The following is a 21,026-nucleotide window of genomic DNA, read 5'->3' as shown; positions in this document are numbered from 1 at the left end:
AGAAACAGTGATAAATGAAATAGACAAATTTGCCCATCCCTAGCTGTAAGTGGTTTCATTTCTTTAAAACATTGTCCCTCTGCCCTCTGCCCAGTGTACAGCTAAACAATTTCCCGGAATAGTACCCTGCAAAGAGGAAAATCAGACAAGAGGAGCCTAGGAATACTGACTCCACAGTGGGAGTGCGTATTTATCAAAAGGAGCAATGTAATAAGGAGAGAGAGGGGAAACAAGAAAAACACTGCAGCCACTGTTTTATTCTTGGCATCGAGCCCACATGGACACAATTTCACAAGACAACATTTTTACTAATGCTGGGCTCCAGCTTTTGCCGTGTCCACAAAAAAGTGATGCCAATTCACATCTGTTTCTGAAAAGCAAATTACCTAGGATGTCACAGGTTTTCAAGCATTTCAGAATCCTGCAACTGGATTAAAGCAAGCAATAGATCATTTGGCATGTTCTATCTATGTATCATATTCACAAGACCACATTCTGCCTCTTGGGCACCATAGTCAAACCAAACAACAAGCAGCATTATAAAATGGTGACTATAAAGCCTTTGCAGCTAAATAAATTAAATTTTCACTCCTGTACTGGAAAAGGTTGATAATTCTAGAAGGAGGGTTATCATTTTTGTTGTTACTATGTTATGTATTTTTGCGTTTTTTTATATTGTAAACCAAATTACTCAAACAAGGCAAAGTGCTCCTTGCATGAATATTTTCAATACACTGTAATTTACAGGAAGTCTTTTCAAAAAGGGTAGCTAAGCAAAGAAGAAATGAACTTGTATGCAGAATACATTGTGAAAAGAAAAAGAAAAAAGCTCCAAACCACAAAGAATTCAGTGACATGAAAAAATGCTGAGGAAAAGGGCCAAGGGATTAGACTAAAGAGAAGTGGCTTTCAAGCACTAGGACATAGTTTTGCACATATTAGAGATAACTAGTCTAGACAGGAGTAGGGTGGTGTGGATTCCAAGTGCTCCTTCAAAACCAGACCCTGAGTGGTAGTGATATTTTCTGGTCAATATTAAAGGGCAAATGCATATTTCCAAGTTTGTTCGTGTTTAAGGGAATTCCTTCTGTTTTCTTTTTCTTTTTAGTATTTTAAAGATCCAAAGGAACAGCAATCTGAACTGAAGGACACATTAGAGTATGCATTCCCTATTGTCAAGCACCTTCTTTCAGTGTATCAGTGACCAAGCACTTTAGCCTGAGGAGCTGTATTCTGTTAGCATTCAGATGTTCAGATGCTACTCAAACACTACAAATGGCAAGGCTTTTTCCCAGAGCAGCTTGGTAACTACCTGTAGGTCTGTGAAAGGTGCCAATAATTTCTAAGTGATTTTTCAACATCTACAGCAAATGTCAGTTCCCATAATTATTTGGGGGAACCCATGACAATTACTCTAGTATGATTAAAAAAACCAAAAGTGTGTACCGTATTTATTTTATTTTAAATATTTATAAACTGGACCAGCAGTATAACAATAAAACATAAATCACATTGCATATCATTATGTTACAACATATAATCTAAAACTAATAAGAAAGCCCCTGCAAAATCTTATAATACATTACAATTTAATTTAGCTAGCATAAAACCATTTCCAAAGCCGAAGAAGTAAAATAATAAAATAGTACCATGTCTAACAGACACACTGCTGTAGATATGCTATGAGAAAAAAATGCAAATAGTAGTTTCTAATTAAAAACAAAGGTAGTTGTGTTGGTCCATAAGAAAAAGCTGCAGTCCATAGTTGGGTAATGCCTTTATTATAGGTAGGGATGGAAGAGGAATTTGTACTTTTTGAAATGACAAGCAAAACACAATCATCCTTCAAAATTCACATTCCTCTGAATTTTGTGATGGAGTCCTCCAGCCAAACAATATTTACAAGAGAAAATGCATATATTAGGGGAAAGTGTGGACAAAAATATATTTATGAAAATAACATAGAAGATGCATTATATCAGAGAACATTAGTTTTAAAAATATGACAATTAGTCAAATTGCATACAAAAGTGCTGATGTATTTTTGTGATGATTTTTTAAAAGCAAATTGCTGCAGAAATGTGATTTAGAACTGAATTTCAGATTGGAAAAATGAGAAACTGAGAGAAACAAAATTGGCAAACCATTCAACTCTTATTATCACCAACCAAAAAGTCACAAAAATAGGACTTGAAAATAGAAAACTTGAGTTTTCTAGAACACTTCAATGGTCAGGATGTTACTCAAAGCAAGGAGTGACAGAATGAGAAAAGACAACAAAATAACAAAGGTACAAAAATAAAGTTAGATGTTGTAGCAATGAGGTCGGTTTGTTCTCAGGCCTATGACATCTAGCCTAATTGTTATATTTCCTTTCTTCTCATTCCATCACCTCCTGCTTCACATAACATCTTGCCTGATTAGGACTTCTGTCACATTTTTGTGACTTTTGGTTGGTCCTAATAACTGTATCTTCATCTAACTGTGGACTTCATAGTAGATTCTACCCTGCTAGCCACCCTGAGAATATAAACGCATGTTGACAGTGTAGGATATAAAATAAATAACTAATCTTTGCTGGTATTCTTGACTTTGACTAAATATTCACTCTACTTCTTTTATTCTCATGATGGAACTTTGTGGTCAGAAACCACATGAAATCTTGTTCTGAATGTCTCTTTATATTCATGTCCTTTTATTGTTGAGGCTAGATAGGAAACAATATTGGAACATAGTGCCAGGAGAAGCTTGATCAAATAGCTGCTATTCTCTTTCAGTAGGTACCTAAGTAGCTAGGAAAGAGTTAGAAGAATGGCTAACTGTATACAGATTAATGTGGATGTGTTTGGGTAATTTATGGGGTATCACGTCTATTTTTATTTTTGTAAAACTGAAAGAGCAATTAGTAATAATCACAAGCAAGATTACAGCTGTTGGAGAAACCACAATGTGGGTTGATTATTTCCTTCAAGACTGCATATCTTTAAACTCCCATTCTGTGTGTAAACCTTTGAAATAGTCATCATGAAAACAGCATTTTACAGGATTCTTTTAGAAGAAAGAAAATGCTTCTTTCATCAATTTATTTTCCTGAGTCTTTATTTGTGCGCACCAGATTATTTTGTATTAGTCATAAGGTTGAAGAGAGAAAACTACAGGTTGTAACAGTGGAATAAATATTTTGTTTGGTGCCATGAGCATTTGGGTAGTATGTTACTTTGGGAAACACACTATGAGTGAAATATTTTTAAAACGGTGATAAGGCTATCACTTTAGGTAGCTGTCCTATTTTCTCTCTGCATCATTCCTTCAACATTTCCAGTTTATCTACACCTATAAACATTTCTGAAAAACCTAAAAGCACAAACTTTCCACATCCCAGCCTGGTTTATAAGTGAAGGACAATATATGAACTAGAATAATAGAAAAGGCATTGCTCCATTTCTTCCAGTGTCCCTGCTATCACTGTTGCTCTCCAACTTTGAATACAGACACATTGCCCTCAGTAGCCCTACTTTGCACATTTAGCATAATGGAACAGGTATGTTGGACTAGATGAAGGGACGAATTCAATTTTGTTCCATTTAGTGAGAAAATCCCTAATCCACACTTTCAGAACCAATGTGTGAACCAAAACACAATAATTATTCAGAACTTGCACTTCTCTGAATGCATGATACAGTGCCCATCTACATAATGACTACAAAATGAATATATTAGGGGAAAGTGTACAGAAAAATGCATGTATTAGTGAAAATTACATACAAACCACATTGGATTAGGGGTATTTGCTTGCAAAAATGTCATAACATTCAAAACTGCATACGTACAAAAATGCGATTTTTAGTAGAAATTTACACTTAAATGCTGGTGAATTTTCTTGAGGATTTTTAAAAAAAAAAAACAACACACGGATTATTGCAGAAATAGGAAGAACTGGATTCAAGATTGGAAATATTAGAAACTGAGAGAAGCCAAAATGGACAGATTCATCCACCCCTAGCAAGTTTACAGTGCCACAATTCCTTCTTGGTATCACATATACAAGTGCACAGTCACACAGAGAAAGGCTAGCATTAACTAAGCCATATCATTTCAGGCATTTTATGTACACATTCTCCATGAGGCCTGATGAATGTGCACAATGGCTGGTTATGCACAGAGACCACTCAACTCACATTACCCCCAACATATACACACATTTTGCTGGGCATGTTCACACTTGTCACTTTTCCAGAATGGTTGTAAAAAGCAGGTTATAAAGAACAACATTCAGAGAGAGAGAGAGAGAGAGAGAGACAGAGAGAGAGAGAGAGAGAGGATTTCCTCTTTCATATCTGTGAGTTACGTCAGCAATTTCCGAGTCACAACTAAAGAATGCTTTACTATTACGGTATATGGTCAAACCTGGAATGTTTATGAGAATGTAGTTTATCATGCCAGCAATCCATACTCATGATTACTATATCATTGGAGAAACAAGAGCAAGTCCAGGCCTGAACAGTTTCTACCTGTGGGGCTGCCTGGATTTCGACAGCTAACTATTACAGTATATCTTGTATGCGGAAAGAATCAGAAATCAACATAGTAGTAGGAATTTGGCTAAGGGAGACTGCATCACATGTTCATAACATTGCATTTAAAAATAATTAACACAGAATATTTGCCACATTATCCTAACTCAATCACCAATCATTTTGTGTTAATCAGTATGTATTTTCTGCTGGTGCACACACAGCACTTGAAGACTATGATATAGGTAAGGGATCAGACAATAGGAATAAGCTGTCCCTCCACTGTTGTTCAGAAAGGCCCCCCCTTAAAACTGCTTTATCCTCTGTGTTTTTAGCCACATTTTGACATTAAGTCTACACTGACATTAAAACTGGTAAATCCTAGCTCAGTTAGGCTTCAGGCGTAGTTGCTGACTCGGATCTGTACTGGTACATGATAGGCTATGGACTGTAGCCTTAACAACATTATCTAAAATAAAAGAGCAATCCAGACCCTTGATCCACTGTACTGCACTGCTGGAGGGAGTTTGGATGCTATAATAATAAGAAACCGAACTCATCAATCATTAACAGCACATAGAAGTCACCATCCCTGTTAAAGGTAGACCTGCTCTCATAAGACTACTGGGGGCAGGGGCAGAAGTCCCAGCTTTAAAAAAACAAAACCATTCCTAGTTAGCTATGAGTGTAGGAAAGAGGGGAATTAGCATCAGGTTTTAAAATTCAAACTGAGTGTCAAGGTCTGCTCCAGACAGTGGGTAAAGAATGCCCCAGATCTAATTTTTTGTACTACAGTAACATGGGTCTGGTAGTGCAGTAGTACCAGCACTCCCATACACAGCTAAAGTGGCACAGGCATGTGGAAGAAGACATTATTGGCAATGTCAAAGACTACCCCGTAGGAGTCCATAAAATTTGATACAGCTATATTACATTAAGTAATGTGGGTGTACTAGTTGGAGGGTTCTCAAGGTGGGGCTGGTGGACTTTGTTTGGATTCTGAGAACTACTTTGAATCAAGATGGCAAATCAAAACATGGTTATGTTGTGACTTCACATTTTTTTGGCATATATTTTGCCGCCTTTCAGAACATTGTTACCAAACTGGGCACAAGGTTATTGAAGTGAGGTGGCAAAGTTTGTTGATGTTTGGTCAACAGCCACCGTTCTGAATTAAGATGATGCACTGAAAAATCACTTTGGCATGCCCATTTTTCAGCATAGGTTCAATTTGCCTCATTGCCAAACTCAACACAAAGGTTGCTAAGGTAGGGGCAGTGAATTCTGATACCATTTAGATTCCACACACCATTTTGAATCAAGATGGCAGACTGAAGTGGAGACTTTGCCTGGTTTTTTGCCATAGGTTCAGATGCCTCTCAAGAAACTAGGCATGAGTTGGGGTGTGTGTGCTGGACTTCATGGACATTTGGATGCCAGGCACCAATTTGATTCAAGATGGTAGACTGAAATGTGACTTTGGCATGACGCTGCCCATTTTTAGGCATAGGTTTGATCACCTCTCAATGTATTGTTGCCAAACCCAACACAGGTTTTCCTGCTTGTAGCAGCCATGGTAACTGAGTAAACATAGTAAGCTACCTTATAAAGAGTTGGGCCATTGGGCCATCTAACTCAGTATTGTCTACACTGATTGGCAGCAGCTCCCCAGGGTTTCAGTCAACAGTCTCTCCCAGCCCTACCTAGTGATGCTAGGAATTGAATGTGAGACTGTTTGCATGGAAAGCAGATGCTCTACCACTGACTTACAGCCTAAAGTAAACTAAAGACTGATATCTCACAACAACTAAGTGACAATTTTGCATTCATAGTGTATTAAAAATATTTCTTGGCTAGACTCTGAATAAGCAATACAGTGCAAAGCACAGACAGTGTTTAGCTAGCATACTGAAATTTAATCTCAAATTTACATTAATTGGGATTATATTAGAATTTTATGCACAACTGAATTTATAAAGCAGTAAAATAAGAGCACATACCAAGACTGACTGGGCATGATCCATTAATGTTTTCTTTCCCGTAAAATGATGCTGAAGTGACTATAAATAATTTTACATTAAAGAATGTGCTGAGCCTTCAAAGGAATGTACCAAACACTTGGAAGAATATATACCAAGAATGCAGATCTGTTCCCTACCTCTGTCTCCCTTTCTTCTCCCACACATACCAATACTGTAATTAAACTTTACTTAACTCTACTTAACTCACTTTTTAGTAGATTGGAATCTAAATAAGCTTCCTATAATTATTTTGATTTTCCCTTTCCTTCAGCATAGGCTCTATGGTAAAGTGTTGCATTTATTTTAACAAACATATGAAGTTGCCTTATGGTGGCACTTTATCTTCCACGCATGTACATCTTTAAACACCCATGTATCTTTTTAACAGCAGCTGAGCTAAAATGATTATCCCATTATTTTAAAGGCATTATTTTAATGAGGCAATATATAAGTATTCTATATAAATAAATTCACAGACCTAATTCTTTGAATGAACATTCAGCTGGAAATCTTCACATTCTCTCTACTTCTTTCTCAGAGGTCTTTTATTTCTGGAATGGCACCATATGAAATGAATTCAGCAAAGTTCAATAGGATTTCAGAAGCCACCTGTGTACTGGACTGAAACAGAAAATATTTGCATCATAATTAGCCTGTTTAACAGATACTTATCTTCTATTACATCTCATAGTTTTGTGCAGCTAAATTTTTTTTGCAGTTTTTCTAGATTCACAGACATTGATATTTAAAGATAACACCTTACATGTTTGCATTTTTTATTTTTTTCAAATCAAATTTAGCACCATCCTACTTCCTATTCACACAAAATCACAAACAAGTGTATGTCCCTTCCAACAATACCGCCAGATTTTTCTCCCCCAAATCCATGAAATAAATGCTGTCTTTACAAAGCCCTATAGGGAAGTCATGCCCTTACTGCCGTGAAGTTTCAAGGGTTTGCCCAACAGGTACTGCAGCCCATGGCCTGACCATTAGGTCCAGTTGCGGACGACTCTGGGGTTGCGGCACTCATCTCGCTTTATTGGCCGAGGGAGCTAGTGTACAGCTTCCGGGTCATGTGGCCAGCACGACTAAGCCGCTTCTGGTGAACCAGAGCAGCGCACGGAAACGCCGTTTACCTTCCCTATTTATCTACTTGCACTTTGACGTGCTTTCAAACTGCTAGGTTGGCAGGAGCAGGGACCGAGCAACGGGAGCTCACCCCGTCGCGGGGATTCAAACTGCCAACCTTCTGATCAGCAAGCCCTAGGCTCTGTGGTTATTTAACCCACAGCACCACCCGCATCCCAACTGGCTGCATAGTAGCAAGAAATTCCTCAGTTACTGCTTTTTGCAGCTTGGAGATACTGCAAGAAATGAAAAAGCACCTATGTACATACAGCCAAATTACCATTTGAGTGAGTCCTGAGAAAGTACAGCTACTTCCAGGTGACTGTTATTGTGGGGTTGGTGCTCCTCACGCATACAAGCTTGTCGCAGTGTCCACATGACATCCTGGGTCTCAAAATGCCAAACTCTTCCCCCTTTCCTTGTACCACTTTTGATACTTTTTGTGATATAGCAGTACAGTGGTACCTCGGGTTAAGAACTTAATTTGTTCTGGAGGTCTGTTCTTAACCCGAAACTGTTCTTAACCTGAAGCACCACTTTAGCTAATGGGGGCCTCCTGCTGCTGCTGCACCACTGCTGCACAATTTCTGTTCTTATTCTGAAGCAAAGTTCTTAACCCAAGATAATATTTCTGGATTAGTGGAGTCTGTTACCTGAAGCGTCTGTAACCTGAAGCGTATGTAACCCGAGGTACCACTGTATATAAATACTTTTATGTTTCCCCCCTCCCTTCTGTATTCTCATTTTATTTTTCCATTTGGGTTTTTTCCCTATTCATTAGTATTTCTGCATTTTGTATGTGCTTATGTCAATAATCTTTCTGTATGAAAAATGACCATAATAATAATAAAATTTCTTATTGAATTTTTTTTTAAGTAATAAAATAATCGATTCCAGATTTGCCCACCATAGAAAAATCCACATGTCCACATAATCATAGAATTGTAGAGCTGGAAGGAACCCCCAAAAGTCATCTAGCACAACCTCATCATCTCAACACACCGTCCCCGCTCCGATCTGAAACCATTTTGGGCCCCTGCTTAGCTTCGCAAGTTGCACTAGGAAGTTTTATCGCTGCGCCCCTGGATGAACAAAATACCTGCTGCCAACGACTCAGTTGCGCTATATCTGGTCAACAGGTTTCATTCATAAGCCTCTCTAGGGAGGAAAAAAAAATCATATAGAAAAGAAATTCTCCCTGGGTGCTGGACCCACTCGAGGGGAAGAAATCAGCGAGGGGAGCGTTGGACTAGACGTCTCCTCCCCCCTCCCCGGTTGCAGTTAATTTTAGGACTGCCTAAGCCGAAGATGTCCAGTGGCCGCGCCCGTTTCTATAGCGCCGCCGAGGTCGTGTCCTTCGCAGCTTGTTCAAGGGGAACTACAGGGGGCGGGTTGCTCCAGGCTAGGCAAAGCGCCCGGCCTCAGTCGGAAGTTCTCCTTCTCTTCCCTCAATTTTTTGCTTCGCTCACCCTCCCCCCCGCCATCTCCCTCAGCGCTTTCTTTCCCTTTTCGCCCGTCCTTGCCAAGGCACCTGGGCAGGGGGAAAAGGCGGGAAGCCTCGCTCGCGGCCTCTCCCTCACCTGGCCTACGCGCGGCGCGGGGCAGGGAAGGAAGGAGCGGCCCTCTCGTCTGCGCCGCGGGGGTGTGGGAGCTGAATCACAGCCAGCCAGCCACCGGGTGACTCACGCAGAACACACTCCAGCCAACCCTCCCCGTCTAACCCCGGACTTTCCCGAGGGGGGGCCGGTACTATAAGAGAGTGAGGAGAAACTCGCTTCCGCGCCTGATTGTGTTTTGCTCGCGCGCGACACCGACACCACGCGCGTTTCGGTCGCCAACGGTTTTTGTTTTTTCCCCCCCTCTCGCCGGACGTTTGAAGGGATGGCGGGCGCCGTCAATAGCAGCCGGGCGCTGCTGCTTCTCCTCTGCGCGCTGCTCTACCTGGCGCGCCTCAGCTCAGGTGAGTCGAGGAAGGCGCGAGACCGTCGCAGCCTTCTGGCTCTTGCTCTCTCGCTCGCTCTCCTTTTTCTGGAACGCTTCGCCTCACCGGGTTGCGCGGGCGCGCAGTCTTGCGCCGCCGAGGGAGCCAGCCGGGACGCCGCTGGATTTTTGCGTGCATGGACTCGCATAAGCATGTGGAAGAATTTTTTTCGCTGTTTTTCCAGCCGAGCTTCTTCCCGCTTTGTTTATAGTACCTCGGACAGAGGGGGTTGTGTATTAAAGGGGTGCGCACTGTCGTTCTGGTTTGGGCACTGAAGCCACAATCCTATATGCAGATCATATATTTGGAAGGGTCCACCAGGGTCATCTAGTCCAACCCCCCTGCAATGGAGGAATCCAGGAGTGCCAACTTGAATAAAATATTTGGGGGCCCAGGTAAGCTGGGCCCCGCATAATCGGTCACATGATGGGGCACACACACATACCTATTTGAATGGCAGTGCCCATCAACTTGGAGTGGAGCCTCTAATATTTTATAGGGGCGGAAGGCACCTCAGCCCTTAGGAGATGGACCCTGTGCACAAATTTCAACTGAAGCATCCATGACAAGATGGCCATCCAATCTCTTGCTTAAAAACCTCCAAGGAAGGAGAGTCTGTTCTTGTGGGAGTGCATTCCACCGTCAAACAGCTCTTACTGTCAAAAAGTTGTTCTTGGTGTTTAGTCCAAATCTCCTTTCTTGCAACTTGAATCCATTGGTTTGGGTCCTAGTCTCCCAAGCTGGAGCTACCTGGGTACTAAGCTTAGGTTTTGGCTAAAAGATTACTCTTCCCAAAGCGGGAGGATGAAATAGCGTGAAAGGTATGGAGTGTGTTGGCTGTGTTTCGAAATATAGTCGCTTTAAGTTATTACAAGGGATGTCCATGATGCTCAAGGACAACATTTGTAGGTATGCAAGCCTTTCAGTATTAATGTTTCCCTGGTAGAAACTTTAAAAGGAAAATAACAAAGAGGCACTGGTTTTCAGGCATTTCCGATGGAGGCTCAAAACAGATTATTCATAAATTGTAAACGGGTCACTGGCAACAGGTGTTTTTTATTTCATTGGATTTTGTGGAAAAGGTAAATCCAGTTGGAGTAGGGGGGAATAAGGGCTTGCATTTTGATGCTAATGTCACGTATAAAATATGCATGCATTAGCAGCATTGATACCACAATAAGCACCTGTGCTAGACATCTTCCTCCACCCCATTTCCCAACTTTTTTCTACAAGACCATTTTCTACCTGAAATCATTTGGCGATTCTGTGGCTTAATGGCACTGTATTTGTCTAGTTCTATGTGATGTGTGAATTTGGTTCTTGTGGATATCACAGGAGCGGATATACTGGGGTGCTGTCCTATAAAATAAATGTATTGTTCAGAACAGACAGTGGAATGTGGAATTTTTGGAAATTTCATGGAATTATTAATTGTATACATCATACATCACAGACTGGAATTATGAACTGATTGTTGGATGCCTCAGAAGTGGACATTTTGAGCTGTTTTTGTTATAATGGGTTTGTCTGGAAATGATTAGTGAAATCTTAATATTGTAAGTCTTGAAATAAATATTCAAGATCAATATTTTAAACAGTTTGCACTGTTAGTTGCAACAATTTTATTGACATAATATCTGTGCTGTCTTGCCTCACTTTCTAAAGCTAGCTAATTAGGTCACAGCGTTGTCGTCTTTAGCTGGATCTAATAAGGGTATTAGGAAACCATTCCTGCCAGTTCTCTAAACCTGAGAGAATTTACTACATTAAAAAACCCCAGTACAGAACACTTAAACTTGATCATTACCTCCTAATACCTTCCTCTTCATTTTCTGAATAGTGTATATGTTTGTTTGTTTTTACTTAATTTTCTAATTTGGGTATTGATACATCTATTCTATAAATAATTATTGTTAAGTGGATATACTAAGGAGTACATGCTCATTGTAAACAGAATTCAGTTTATGTATAGTTTTAGTTTGTAGAATTACTTTTCTTGCCATTTGTTTTTCAACAAGAATTGGAAGCATGCATAACAAAAAAAGATTGATGGCCCATATAGCTGAATGTAATCTGCCAGTTTTTAATGACCAAAATCTAAATTATTGCTTCTGAAGCTTGGGAACCCTCTTAATAAAACATTTTTGTCAAGCATTAGAATGGGTTTAAAGCTTGAGGAAAATTACAGACTGTTCCCAGAATAAGAAACAATGTTGTGAAGCTGAGGCTGTGAGGAGCATATAAATGTCCCTGAATAGAAAAGAAATCTGTCTGGAAGTGGAGCAAAAGTAAATGAACCTTCTCTGCAGATTCAGCACTGAAGAAGGGTTATTTTGCTAAGGTCCATTGAGACTACCATCCTGTTCCCCATAGCGGCCAATCCGATACTACAGAGAAGCTCACAAGCTGGGCATGAAGTCAATACCCCTCTCCCTTTGTTTCTCCCCAACAGCTGGAGGCTCCATACATCCAGCCACTTACAAGACAAACTCTCCATGAATAAATACAATGAGAGTGTGAGTCCACATTTTCTTCTGCCAAAATCTCAGGTCAGGTCAGAAATGAGAAACATGTGGCCCTCCTGGTGTTGACTCCCAGTTCCCATCAGCCCAGCTAGAATGGCCAATGGCAGGGGACTATGGGTTCTTCTGGCACAACATCACACCCTTTTTCTCTTCTTCTCCCACACGCTCTCCAAAATCTTCTCCAGAGCTGATTTTGAGGGGATGCCAGGGTTGGGGCTTGGAGAGGAGGGGAGGTTCTCTTCTGCCAGCACAAATCTCTTGTGCCAGCAGTATGGAAGCATTGGACACTGCCCTGTGGAAGTTGTCGTCCAGCAAAAGGACTATGGCAATACTTAGATATTTTGGGCATATCGACCATGCAGATTTGGACTGACTTAACAGTCACTCCTGTCCAACCCTGGAAACTAGTCATGCGAGAGAGATTGGGACTCTTGGTGCCATCTATAAGCTTTGTGAGTGGCCATGAAACTGATAAACTGATACATTTTGTAGTTAAACCCTTAGCCATTTGTCGCACACAAAGAACTGTGGTCCATGGGGTAAGCCATATATTGCCTGACTAATCCTTGTTCTATTTCTACTTTTAAAGGCAACTCTGAAGTAATGAAAGCAGTCAACATTACCTGGTCATCCATCAATTTTAAGACAATACTACAATGGGAGCCCAAGCCAGTCAACTATTTTTATACAGTTGAAATAGATGGGTAAGTTGAACATAAACATGGAGATAGCTACCACACGTCTAGCCTGGTCTTAGTGTAGTTATTTGAAAGTAAGAACAATTGGTTTCACTGACTTTGCATGAGGCTGCAGTTTAATGCATTCTCTTACCACCCTTCACCCCCCCAAAAGCAAAAGCAAAGCCACAGTTGAATGCAGATTTGAGAACGAAGACTTGAGATCTAAAGCTTTCTAGTCCCCCATTTAAAAAATATATCCAGCTACATAGGCTTGAATTGTGTCCCTCTTCTCCTGATTACCACGAGGCCTAATTAGTCTGTTTGCATATTAAGTAGAATTTGTTCCTAAGTAGACTGTTAATTTCTTTTTCTCTCCACATCCTTCTGTTGCCTACAAGGCAAAAAAAAGAAGTTTACATGGGATTAGCTTTAACAAGAGTGCTTGCACAAGGAGGAAAGTCTACCATTTGGTCATTGTAGTAGCTTTGTGCCAGTCTATCACTGATCTGTGTAATGTGCACTGTGCTGTGAGTAAGTTGTGCATGCTGTAACGTAACCGAACTATGGAATCCCAGCAGCAGAACTGGGTACAACTGCTAATATTAGACCAGGAGTGGGAAACCTGTGGCCTGCCAGATGTTGCTGGACTACAGTTGCCATCATCCCTGACTATTGGCCATGCTGGCTGTGGCTGATGGGGAGTTGGAGTCAAACACCACCTGGAAGGCCACAGGTTGCCCAACCTTGTTCTAGACTCTGCATGAGTTTCAAAGTGCCTTGGGGGAGACTGTTTCTCTTCTCCACTAGATCAGCTAAGCAAAGGGAGATGATGAAGATCGATAAGTTTTAAAATGATTACTTTGGGTGCTGCTTTTGTTTTGTTTTTAAGGAAAGAGAACTGGTCAGACAATACTGATGTAAATAGCATTGTATTTTGTATCTGACAAGGACTGTATGGTGGTGCTTTCTGCTAACTTTTGGCAGTGATGAGGTGTACATTCTGCTATTACTGCAGTTAGCCAGGTATCGCCACTTAACACACTGGTATATTCCCCACTGAAATAAAAAAAAAGGTTGCCCAGAATTGTGCCTTATGTAAAATAACTGTTTCATGATCAACATGGTATTTCTGGGGGGAAATGATCTAATTTTGATAAATACTGTGCTGCACTTACTTCAGACCTTTGTAGTTAGCTACCTGTCACTGCTAATATGAAATTTCATACTTAGTTATGTGTAATATCTAGGAATTACACTAAGGTTGTTAATGATTAACAATTCAGGAAGGGATGATAGCTCAGTGGAGAGTACACGGTTTGCATTTGAAAGTCAGATCCTGGTATTTCCAGGTAGAACTGAGAATATCACCTCTGCCACCCTGGAAAGCTGCCACCCATCATTGTCAACAAATACTGAGCTAGATGGACTGTTAGCCGGACTTGGTATAAGGCAGCTCCCTATGTTCCAGTATCAACAAAGATATCAAAGCTATGCATTTTCCTGCTACCTACTGTGTTTTAATTAACAAAGTTGCCCTATAAGTAAAGTTATTGGAAGTGGCTATTTCCTATTAATTCACAGGCATGAAACTTTTATCTCCCTAATTATACTCTTCATTGCATATTAACATACACAGACAAGCTCACAGCTGGTTTTGTTAATTTGATTGGACCCGTTTACAAAACAGACAAACTTCATTATAGTTAAATACATTCATTCTATGAAATATTAGCTAATGCAGTATGCTCTTGATCTTTACAGGGACCGATTAGTTCGGAAGAAAATATGCATTCACACTTCAGCAACTGAATGCGACGTTACAAATGCACTGAAGGATGTAAAAGATGTCTACGTTGCTCGCATATATTCCGAAGTGCCAAACAGGGACCCTGATGATTTTGATATCCCACCTTATGAAGTGTCTTCAGAGTTCATACCTTACGCCCAAAGTAAGTAAAAATATATTAGCTCTTCTTTGTTTTTTTTCCACAGCATGGGGCTCTGCACACAGATTCTAAGTCTTACAAAGTGTTGATATACTTGTCCGTGCACCAGACCTGTATAAAAGTTTATATAGAGAAGGCATCCTATCTGTCTGCTATGCAGCCCTGCAATTCACGGTTAAGGAACAAAACATTAGTTGTGCAGGAAATCCATGCATTAAATGCAGCTGTAGGAAGGCAAGGCTAATTTGACTGGGAGCAGCAATGGTGAGAATATTTCCTTTGCACCATTCCCCCAGTCAAAATTGTCTTTTCCTTTGCTGCGGTTGCTGCTTGCACCATGGTGAGGACAACCCTGTACCTCTTTCCTCCGTGTGTAGCACTATTGGTAGGAAAAATGGCGCAGCAGAGGGAAAGATTAAACCTCTTCCCCCTCCTCTGCTTCAATTAAACTGGCAATGCCCTCACAGCACACACATATTGTTTAAATAATGCTGAGATACTAACTCACGCAAGTGGCTGTATAACGTGTGCTTTCTCACTAGACCATCCTACCTGGGATACCATTTTGGTCCTGCGTTTTGTACCATAGCTTGCAGAGTTTGTATCGTAGGATTCTTGTTGATGTACATTGGTTCTTACGCAGACAGGCATGCCAACCAACATGCTGGGCCCATGGAGCAAAGAGCCATAGCCAAGATCTCCCTCCCATACAAAAGACGCCAAACAGTGTCGCCTTTCATTTCTCTCTTTCTGTTGTTACTAATAACATTATGATTTATGGCACACTGTGGTGCACCGCATTGTAAGTGCTTGTACGGCAAGCAAATCAGTCTTCAGGTCATCTTTTGTGACAGGAGTGGGGAGCCCCAGGCCCAGCGACCAAACGTCATCCTTTAGACCTAACTGCAGATTCTCCCAGGCCCCACACCAGCTCTGCTACTTACCCCCAAGTGCTTTTGCCTGGTGAAAATGTGTCCTTCAATTGTGATCATGCTTCTCACTTTCCTGAATAGGAGAGGTGGACATGTAGAAACCTTTTATTTTTGTGTAGCTGAAATGTGGCCTACTGTGAAAAGCGAACACTGTTTAAATTTCTCTGCCTGTTCCACTGGCATGTGGCCCCTAGAAGGCTGCCTATGAGAAAGTGTGGGCCTCAAGCTGAAAAAGGTTTTCCCCATGCCCTTCTCTATGATGCCCTAAGTCAGGGCTGTCTAACTACCGAAGACTGTGATCTACTCCCACTATAAAAAAACTGGCAGTGATCTACCCATTGGACGACCAGAGTTGTTGAACTTTTTTTAGGAAGCGAAAGTTGTTGAGATTTTTTTTGGAAGCCAGAGTTGTTGAGCTTAAAGGTAAAGGTAAAGGGACCCCTGACCATTAGGTCCAGTCGTGACCGACTCTGGGGTTGTGGCGCTCATCTCGCTTTATTGGCCGAGGGAGCCGGCATTTGTCCACAGACAGCTTCTGGGTCATGTGGCCAGCATGACTAAAGCCGCTTCTGGCGAACCAGAGCAGCACACGGAAACGCCGTTTACCTTCCCGCTGGAGCAGTATCTGTTTATCTACTTGCACTTTGACGTGCTTTCAAACTGCTAGGTTGGCAGTAGCAGGGACCGAGCAACGGGAGCTCACCCCGTCGCAGGGATTCGAACCGCCGACCTTCTGATCAGCAAGTCCTAGGCTCTGTGGTTTAACCCACAGCGCCACCCATGTCCCCTGTTGTTGAGCTTAGGCCTCCCCTAAGTCATCTCCTTAATTATGCCATGAGAATATAGCACAGCAAAGCTTTACAGCACAGTCCTGAAAGCTTACTGTGGATGTTTGGTAATAAAACCCACTAGGATAAGGTTACCAGATTTTTTTCAATGAATCTGGGGACACTTTTCAACTTCCTACTAAATAGATGGATTTTGTCAGGGGACTGATTTGCAAATCCGGGGACGTCCCTGGGAAACGGGGACGTCTGGTAACTTTACACTTTCTGCTGGGGATAACCCGGACTGAAATTCCCAGGTGCCAGAAAAGGTTATTTATGTATGTAACAATTGAGGCCCATGTTTTCTTAGCCCCAAAATGGAAAGTGAGCAAGGAAACTAAAGAGGATTGGCAACTTAAGTTGACAGAATATGCACTACTTGCAGATCTAACATACATAAAAAGAGAGCGAGAAGAACATATGTTTAAAGAAGATTGAAAAACATTTTTGAGTATATGGAAAATAACTGTGTACAGCTGAAAACGCTGCCAGCATTAAAATAAATTTAACAGAGTAAATAATCCTTGATGGATGTAAAAGTGGAAAATTGATTTGAATGGCTACAGTAAAATATGCAGGAATGTATAATATGTAAAATGAACCATGGAAAGGGAGGAAGGGAAGTCATTGGATACTTTAAAGTTTGTAAAATGTTTATTTGAAATTGTAAAACAGAAAAATTAATTTTAAAAATTAATATTTTTTTTTTAAAAAAACCCTGCTCGGAGTTGATTTTTAATCAGTACAAAAACCACTTCTCTTCTAGCTGAGATTGGCGTGCCAACCATCAAAAGTTTTGAACAAAAAGAGAAAACTTTGAAAGTGGAGATAGCAGATCCTCTAACGCCTTACAGATTTGAAGGAAATGGAAGCTTTCGAAGTATTAGGGACATATTCAAAGATGATCTAGAATACACACTGTACTATTGGAAAGATCAAAGTACAGGAAAGGTGAGCATCTGTTTTCAATCTCCCAAGTCTTTAATTTCCTTAATGTTTATAATAAGTACAAAGGACAAGTTGGCAATCTAAACTAAATTTCTACTTTAAAGAAATGAACTATAGCCTTAAAAAGAGTTCAGTACTTTAATATTCTGGTTGGAGGCTCTTCTCCAGGTCCCTCAGCCGTCTGAAGTGTGGTGCTATTGAAGAAAGGGGCTTTCAGTGGCAGCACCCTAATTTTTGGAATGCTGTCCCAAAGGAAGTTTTCCCGGTGCCTATTCTGGTGGAATTTGCTTCCACAAGAGGTAGTGATGACCCTTGACTTGGATGGCTTTAAAATATGACCAGATAAATTCCTGGAGGATAAGGCTATGTTCTTCCTCTGCAGTTGGAGGCAGTATGCCTTTGAATGCCTGTTGCTGGAAATCTCAAAGTGGGGGAGAGATTCTGCTTTTGCGTTTCTCATAGATACAAGCTTAGAAAAGAATGCAGGACTAAATGGGAGCCAGCAGGAATCTTTTTAGCTTCTTATTAAGCCTTTCTAGCCCTAAGTAAATACCTTCTTATCTTTACAGACTTTCAGATTAGTATTGGTCTGTTTTTATTTGGACGCTACTTTTGCAGAGCTGCTGCTTTTAGCTTATTTCATATTTTATCGTGCCCTGATATTGTATTTGAATGGTACAACCCTGCAAACTCTATTATTTATTATTAAACTCTATTATTTAATGACTTTGCATAAAAAGTTAAAGGAGACCAATGTTAACATACATTTATCTTCTTTTGTTTTTGATGTTAAAATTTTAATCCGTATTAAGTATTAACCTTTTTCATATTGCAAAAAGGTTAAGGTTAGGTACATAAAAGTAGAGGCTGATGCTAATACTCTTCCTTAAGTTTGTTATACGTTTACAAACAGATCTATCTTTATCTTAACCTAGTATATTTAAGTATTTGAAATATGTTGAAAGCTGCTTTCAAGAAAATGGTGCTTCCAAGGCTACCTTTGTTAGTAACAAATGCACAATTTTATGAACGTTAAACATTAAACATACAGTTCAATTTACAATGAAACAATCAGTTTAAACATACCCATTACAACAAAATTCAACAGTTACCAACCACCATCAGCATGCAACTATTAACTTCCTGTTCCTACAACCACTTTTAAAATTTTTTAATGATATGACTATTAAGATGAAAGTACCTTTTCTCCTTTGAGCCTTTAACCTACTATGTACTTTGGACTTGCTTAATCTGTATTCAGTGTGAAGAACTACATTACTTGCAAATACATCTTCAAATACTTTTTTCTGATTGTAGAAACAGGAAAACACAAAAAGCAACCTCTTTGAAATTCGTATCGACAAAGAGAAGAACTACTGCTTCTATGTTCAAGCTACTGTTCCATCACGCTCAACAGACCGTAGCAGTCAAAAAAGCAGTGTAAAATGTACTGGTGTGAGAAGAGATGAGCTGGATGGTATGTATCATGACACCACAAACTTAGCCTTTGGTATATAAATCATTCCTATCAAATTACGTTAAGCCCTTGCTGATGGATTTCAGTTTAGACTGCTTTCTGTGAAAGCTGTTGCCCAGTGATCTCTAGGTGCATTCAGTGTTTTACCTATTTCTTGCTGCTGCAAAGTTGGCACTGCAGATAGTCAGAAGTAGTTTCCTTTCCCAAAATTGTGTTTTCATCTGGTCACTTTCTTTCTTTCACAAGGACTGTCCACTTTTCCCCTAAGAGCCAAATTCATATCCAGAAGTATCGCCATCGCAATTTTGTGGCATATATATTTCCCAATGCAAAACATCTAAGGCATACATATGTTAACTATGTAGCACAATTCTTTGTAAGCTTTAATCAGAAGCAAATCCCAATCAAACTTGGCTGCCATGTCAATGTGCATATGGTTGAAGCCTTAAATGTGGAGGACCTGGAAGTCCTAGAAGGGCTGTATCACATCATTGTTCTGAATGCGTAGGTGGGTTCTAACCAACTTTTGAGTCCTGCATTGGAGCAAATCTATGTTGTTTGTTTGTTTAAGTATGAAGTAGTTTCATAAAAAATACATCATGCTTGGCAGAAGGACTGATTCCACATTAAAGGGATGTGGGCTTTTTTGAGGACTACAGACCAATTAGATGTCGCAAGAATGATGTGGGCTGCTTGGTTTAAGCAACAAACATAGGGAGCTATGTTAGAGAAGGGTTCAGTTCCATTGACCACATTGTGTATCCCAATGTTAAAACACCAGCCCTGCTTTATATATGATTGTTACAGACATATAATTAAACTAATGGGATGCCCTGCTTAGGACTCTAAGATTTTAGCCTTCAAGAGAAACAGCTCAACATATTTCAGGTTTGGAATCCAGATTAGTTTTATTCTGAAAACATAGCTAGTAGCTGTTGGGTGAAAAGCATGTCCTTGAACTGACTTTGTGTCTTTTTTTCTTCTCCAGGTCTTGAATTAGAAGTAATTCTTATAATAGCAGCTGTTGCGGTTGGAGTCATCGCTCTAATTATTATTTTATCTGTGGTTGCATATAAATGCACAAGATCAAAGCCTGTAGCAACAAAAAAAGAGAGCATGCCCCTGAATGCGTAAGGGGGAGAAACACTAAAGACAAATCGGCGTTATTGCTGCAAAGGTGACAGCTCAGTCAGTAGAGCATGAGACTCTTAATCTCAGGAGTGTGGGTTCAAGCCTCATGTTGGGCAAAAGATTCCTGCATTGCAGGGGGTTGGACTAGATGACCCTTGTGGTTCCTTCCAATTCTACGATTCTACGATTTTATAACTCCATAAGAAATTCTCCTACCTGTGGAAGCAATGACCACAGACCCTTCAATCAAGGGGCGTTTGTTGTTTCTGTGAAACATTTATAGCTAAAACACTATTTTAAAAACCTGTTTTATTTGGCAGCAACTGTGATAACTTGTTTTAAAATGTGTTAACTGACAGATATGGTGAAAATACTACTGTTTCTTTTGTGCTTTGGGTGTATATTTAGATCTGTGGTTCTGGGTACATTAGCTGGTACGGGTTATAAGATGCTGTAAGTGTAAGGAAAGGGTTTTACACTCTGGCCAGCCTTTATATAATGCATTACGGTGTGAATCAATATAAAACATTAGAATGTGCCAGATCCAGGTACGTGCTGTAAAGTTTGAAAGTTCTGAAACTGACTTTGAAGTTCCCCAAAGTTGATGGCCAACATAATCGGCATCCATCTTGAAATAACTGAATACGTACAGTATATCATACCTGTTATGTATCAGGATTTAGCACTTTAAATTTATACTGATTATTAACTGCTGGACAGAGACAAAATTAACTATTTAAAGTGGCGTATGTTTATAAACAAAGTTGATGTAATTTGACATTCTTTGTGTTACTACGTGCAATCAATGTTATATTTATGATTTTTATGAATGGGTGTTTATTTTTGTATATATTGCACTAACTTATTATATCTAATTTTTACAGAAATAAAGGTAAATGGGAATAATGGAAAA

At 40.1% G+C, this 21,026-nt stretch overlaps 2 protein-coding genes across 5 annotated transcripts in view; one reads left to right on the top strand and one right to left on the bottom strand.

Annotated features, from left to right (window-relative positions):
• SLC44A3 (solute carrier family 44 member 3) overlaps nt 1–9,383 on the bottom strand; it is a 104,518-nt gene extending 95,135 nt beyond the window's left edge. Inside the window, exons 1-2 of one of the 4 annotated variants that reach the window (XM_083620644.1) lie at nt 9,247–9,383; nt 7,014–7,156 (exon numbers count right to left, since the gene is read on the bottom strand). The gene's annotated coding sequence lies outside the window, so the exon portion shown is untranslated. Of the gene's footprint in view, nt 1–7,013; nt 7,157–8,573; nt 9,033–9,246 lie in introns of those variants that run through there. The other 3 variants (XM_083620645.1, XM_083620637.1, XM_083620646.1) reach the window with 3 other exon arrangements.
• A 112-nt stretch (nt 9,384–9,495) lies between these two features.
• F3 (coagulation factor III, tissue factor) lies at nt 9,496–21,026 on the top strand. The gene is made up of 6 exons (XM_083620739.1): nt 9,496–9,626; nt 12,762–12,876; nt 14,614–14,801; nt 17,324–17,508; nt 18,823–18,982; nt 19,971–21,026. The coding sequence occupies exons 1-6, from the start codon at nt 9,548–9,550 to the stop codon at nt 20,114–20,116; spliced, it is 873 nt and encodes a 290-aa protein (XP_083476865.1). The 5' UTR covers nt 9,496–9,547; the 3' UTR covers nt 20,117–21,026.

This window comes from Podarcis filfolensis (assembly GCF_964270895.1).
Source record: "Podarcis filfolensis genome assembly, chromosome: 6".
In the NCBI taxonomy this organism is placed as follows: domain Eukaryota; kingdom Metazoa; phylum Chordata; class Lepidosauria; order Squamata; family Lacertidae; genus Podarcis; species Podarcis filfolensis.
Note: the sequence above shows the minus strand (reverse complement) of the source record. Positions and strands in the feature narration are given on the sequence as shown.